This window comes from Ctenocephalides felis, unplaced genomic scaffold (assembly GCF_003426905.1).
Source record: "Ctenocephalides felis isolate EL2017-DRISC unplaced genomic scaffold, ASM342690v1 CF-g0.4_SCAFFOLD_01886, whole genome shotgun sequence".
Lineage (NCBI taxonomy): Eukaryota > Metazoa > Arthropoda > Insecta > Siphonaptera > Pulicidae > Ctenocephalides > Ctenocephalides felis.
The window spans coordinates 59,333,543-59,339,240 of NW_020538040.1; the positions used below are offsets into that span (position 1 = coordinate 59,333,543).

The 5,698-nt window shown below is 31.7% G+C and overlaps 1 protein-coding gene across 1 annotated transcript; it reads right to left on the reverse strand.

Moving 5' to 3' along the window:
- Nucleotides 1-345: 345 nt before the first annotated feature.
- LOC113375152 lies at nt 346-4,376 on the reverse strand. The gene is made up of 3 exons (XM_026615101.1): nt 4,340-4,376; nt 3,105-3,312; nt 346-628 (listed from the first exon to the last, which is right to left on the reverse strand). The coding sequence occupies exons 1-3, from the start codon at nt 4,374-4,376 to the stop codon at nt 346-348; spliced, it is 528 nt and encodes a 175-aa protein (XP_026470886.1).
- Nucleotides 4,377-5,698: the final 1,322 nt, after the last annotated feature.

A 5,698-nucleotide genomic window follows, 5' to 3' on the forward strand; every position in this document is an offset into this window, starting at 1 on the left:
AAAATATAAACTATTAATATAATTACGAAAATTACAAAATTTGTTGATTTATCAAAAATTCTTACAGAAATACAAATCGAAATATTTATCTCCAATAGATAAAATCGAACATACTAAATATATCAAATGGTATTAAAAAATAATTATAAAAATAGTAATTATAAAAAAGCAGTATCCAATTATTATATGTTTCGTCAAAAGAAGAAGTTTCATCGTGAAATATCCAACGATAAAAATTCACTTTGTTTCTTATGTTTCTTGTCTTCACTCATTTCAAAAAAATGTCCCGTTTAAGACGTGGGTGTTCCACTAAATCCGACTTCCACACGAAAGCTTTTCCAGAGATCAAACTGGTTCCGCAATTGCACTTGTTTCATTGCGAATATTATTTATTTCGATAATCCTAAAAGCTCTAATCAGATTAGCCACCGGTCTGAGAAAGTGGCCAAAAGCATCTGCCAGGGGTTCGCATAAATCGCGGAATGAATTGGCCAAATTATAAAGAAATATTAGCGGAGGCTGTAAGACTCCGTTAAAAATCGCCGTTAACAAAGGTTTGAAGCAATAATCAGATACGAGTTGAATCACGCCGACTGTGAGAGGTCGCAGAGCGCTAAATAGCAGAAATCTAAAATAGGTAGAAATAAAACATATTTACTGAAATCTGAGAGAATTTAATGTAATTTTAGAATTAGAGAAAAAAGACAACACGAGGTCAAAAATGACTTTGATCCATCGAAAAATAACATAACAAATTCATGATTATTTCAAATTTCATACTAAAAATTTTACGTTTCCAAATTATATTTAAAAAAATATCATATTCAATATGACAAAGGCACTCATATATATAAGCAAATGTAATAAGTTTTTAATCTAATATATTAAAATCTCTATTTAAGAACTGCCTGAAGGCTGCATAACTAAAAATTTCATCAATTTGTCAACTTTATCCGACCCTCTTGTTTTAGTTTTATACCACATATTTTATACTAAATATAACGTACAATATAGGTTCAACACAAAAATACAATATGTATACCATATTGTTCAAAATGCACAGAAAAAGCGCAGGTTCAGAAATATTCATTGAAGATATTCAAAAATAAGATCATTTTAAACATTAATGCTAAATGTTTTATGAATGTAATATCATCGATTACACTGCGCGACACTGAAAAAATTTCCTGAGATGTTATGATAGTTTTGAAGTAATTCGAGGACGCTGATTCCGCAAACAGTAACAAAATTTTGCTAAAAGCTCTAGTTTTTGAGGTATGCCAATACGCAAGTTTTACCTCAAATTACAGTAAAAAATACAACATATTTCATTTTATGCTTTTAAAAGTTTTTTATATGATTTTCGGGCCTGGACAAGGCCTGACTGATGTCGTCATAAGCTCCAACAACTCTCAAGCCATCAACTCTCCAAGCCATTATGTGGATGTCCTACCTTTCTTGATATCGTTCCCCCAAAGTCCTGATGTCTTGGTGGATACTCTCGTTCTGCTCTTAGCTAATATCTCCAAAAATTTCCAAAAACTGTTTTGAATAAGCGGGTGATGAACTCAACTCAATTACATCAAATATATCAGCTTTTAATTCTTCCTGCCTTGTCTTTTAACGTTGGTTTCTGCATCCATTACTTGGCAGACAGGAGATGTTGATAGCATGGATAGGGGTTGTGTATCGAATCATAAGAAGACCTCAATACTATGGTGTGGTGTGGTTTATGACCATTTGCTTCTATTCTCTAAATTTATTTCATTGGTATTTACCACACAGAAGGAACAATCGTCGTGGTGATTCTGAGTTTTTTTTCTAAATTATGGAGGTATTAAATTTACAGCATTACTTTTTTCTTCTGGATACAAACGTAAACACACTACACAATTTTCCTACGCATTAACCCATGTTTTATCTTTATTGCGCAATTCAGTTTTAAAGTGGTTGAAATACGATGCCTTTGCGCAGTTCAACATAGGTTTCCGGTATTTGTCGAAAACATATTAATCACCGATATAATAAAAACCATACAAAAAACACAAATGAAACTTTTATTTATTCTTTAAACTGCAATAATTATAGCCGAAATAACTAATTAAAGTAGTCCCCTGAAACTCAAAAACTGGAGCTGTTACGAAAAAACAAAGGGTATATTTGAAATCAGCGTGCAATTCTAAGCAGGTTTGAAAGAAAGTTCGAGGAAAAAATAAAAGTGCCATTTTTGTCGCGCAGTGTTATCAATTAAATCATTATAATTATCCCAGAGTATCCCAAAAGTCAACGTTAGCCAAAATGATATGATAGTATTGATCATAACTACTGTTAACGCCTCATTCCCCAACCCTGGTCTAATTATTATATTTTATTATCTCCATGCAGGATAGCGACAATAAACCCTCATTCCTTTTATTATTACGCATCCTGTCGCAAAATCAGTAATCCATTTTTCCTAGAATTTTTATCACCTGTCCCTGACTACATCATACAATCATCCTTATATTTCCAAGAAATTCGCACTACCTGTATCCAGTTTAAATTCTCCGTATCATGCAATTTATCAACCAATACCTGATCGATTGATAAATGTAATAACCACTGATTGGTTCCAAAATTGTAATGGGGTGTCTTTAACTCCACAAAATGGGCCAATCAGAAAAATATATGAAATTATAAAATCTACATAATTTAGTATCAACCTAAATTTCACATAGCTAAGATCAGTCGTAAATCAACACTCAAATCCAAAACATCTAATTCAAACCTCAACTATCTAATCATCTGTAAGTCTTATATTTCAAATACACAATAATCAAACAGTTATTCAACATCTTTTATTTTTATTAAAACGGTCTGATATAGCCAACAACTAAATATATCTGGTCCTTCGAAAAAGTGCAAGTGTTCAAGAGTTCGGTAGCATCTCGCCGATCACGGATTTCTTAAACACTTTGAATCTATCTCAGCAAATACTTTTTTGGCCATTCAATACCGAATGGTCATTTTAATAAACAACTACCATAAATAAAATTACATACAAGCAATCGTTTATATTAACCGAGTTTCTGCTAAATCTATAGCCAATTTTTCCTTTTCCTCACCTGATTAGTTGAAGTATAAACGCAGTCAAAAATGCAAAACCGATATGTAGCGTGCCAAATAATTCGGCCCAAAACCGAGTCGCATATCTTTCGGTTTGTTCAGCAACAACTTCTGTAGCTGTAGCGACTGCGAGGTCGGTCGTTCGCAAATAACGCGCATTTCCATGGTCAAAATAGTAAACGTCTACGCGATCAGGAGGCAATGCCACTAATTATATAAAAAATTGCATAAAACATACATCGTTGCATATAAGTAATACATATATAAAAACATGTACAACAATACTATACGTTACGATTGATAAAAAAAATATTTTTTGGTTAATCATTCATAGGACCCCCTACCAATATCTCAAAAACAAGTAAAGGTCTACCAGAAGGTCCACCATCAATATCTCAAAAACAAGTGAAGTTAGCAGTGTTTTACTAACAATATTTGAAATTAGAAGGAAAAAGATATGTAATCAGCCATCACTTTTATTCCTATGACGTCGCTATCAGAAGATAAATGACAATGTTTTAAAATCCATAACAAAATTATTTTCGTTGTTAGTTTTTTTGGTTGTGAGCTTTGATGGTCAGTTTACGAGATCATAATATAGCTTTGAAGTTTATGTTCACTTATTTATGTTTGAAATCTACGTTATTTAATTGCTTTATAAGTTTAAATTGAGACATTGGACCTGTTTTCCCCTGGCCGTCCTCATTTCAATCCGCTTATGGGGTAAAAAAGGACCAGGTAATAAATTATAGAAAAACAAAAAAAGGACATTTCTACAATGATGAATTTGTTTGACATGAGTTATTTGTTGTGATTTAATTGGTTTGATTTTTGTAATATAATTGCTCAATGTCAAATAGGACCTTTTATGTCCTGCCCTGTTCTATATCTTTTTCCGTTAGTAACATATTCTAAAATCTCATTTTCACGAGTAATCAACACACATTAAACATTTAAAATTATATCCACCAAGTAAAAGAATGTTTAAAATGTGTTAAATGTGTCAAATGTGTGTGCCATAACGTAAACCCAAAATTATAACTTTTCTATTCCAAATTGGGCCTACCATACAACTTTTGCATATTTGAAAACGATTCAGTTGATTGTGGACAAATCTGAAAACACGCATACTTATTCGCTGAGATTGCCTGGGAGTGTTTTTAAAACAGATTAGACAAAATCATTAATTTTCGATATAAGAAAATTAATAAACCCAATCTTAATATTTTCTTACCTTTGTATGAGCTGTTTCCTGCGCCTCTCATGCGCATCGTCTTAACGGCGGGCATCGATCGGGTTAAACCTCGTATTTGTCCAACCCCATGACTGTTAGGTGCTGGTAGTTTAGGGGAGTTGACTCGATTTGCGTTTCTACTATAAGTTCTTGCAGAACGAGCCTGAGATCCAATGCCATTTACGTTCACAATTGGCCTTCTTTCACATCCTTGATCCTCTTTTCGCGAAGTGTTTAAAGCACCACTGTAAATGGGTAATAGTAATTCATGATATTAATTTTAACAAATCGAATACTTTTACGAAATTATTATCCTTCAAAACTCCATTTTTAGTTTAAAAAGTGTGATTTCCACACTAAAAATTTGAACTCTTTATAATTACAGCAATATAAAACATGCATGTTTGACAATAGATTTGTATACAAATTTATAAATTCATGTTCTTAAGTAATTTACTTTATCTGAATTTTGCAAAAGTCAGCTACTCATTTTTTTCAATTTTCAAGAATCTTAAATTAATACATATTACTAACCTTACACGTTTGAAAAACTTAAATATGGGAGAACGTCGTTCAGACTCTTCGTTTTCGTCAATTGTATCCAATGGGTATTCCACATCCAACGGCATTCTTAAAGGATTACCATAATTCTAAATTATATTTAAAAGCATGTTAATAAAACCAAATATTGTTTTGCCCAAGAAAGTTTTATTTTTGTTGAAAATTCAAATAATTTTTTTAATGATTAAAAATATACCCATTTAAAATACCTTTCGTAAATTCGAATTAATGTTGTGATCACAAATGTTTAATTGGTGGTAGTCATTTTGATTTCGCCTATTCTCATTTTGTTTCTTAGTAGGGCTCTGCAGACGATCAAATAGTGCACCAAATATTCGAGGAATTTTAACACCCGTATTGCCATCTTCGCAGTGTAAGCTAAAAACCAAAAATTAGTGTTGAAATTGATACGGTAGATTATCGATTATCCGGACCTCAGTTATACGGATTCGCGATTATCTGGACTACCAACCGCGACAATGTACATACATAAGGAAATGTTAATTTCTTATTAAACATTGATTTTTGTTGATATCCAGGTATGTATTTGATCAATACATATTATTTTTTATAAATACACATCATTATTCTTCATACATTGGATTATCCGGATTTTCGATTATCCAGATGCTGATCGACAATAATTAGTCCGGTTAATCGAGGTTCTACTGTATTTATATAAGAAAATATACTATAAACATTTCGAATTTAGTTTTAATAGATAATTTATAAATAGAGTATGCTACAATAAGTCATTTTTGAAGTATCGTTTTCAATTATTCGCATACAAATCATTAA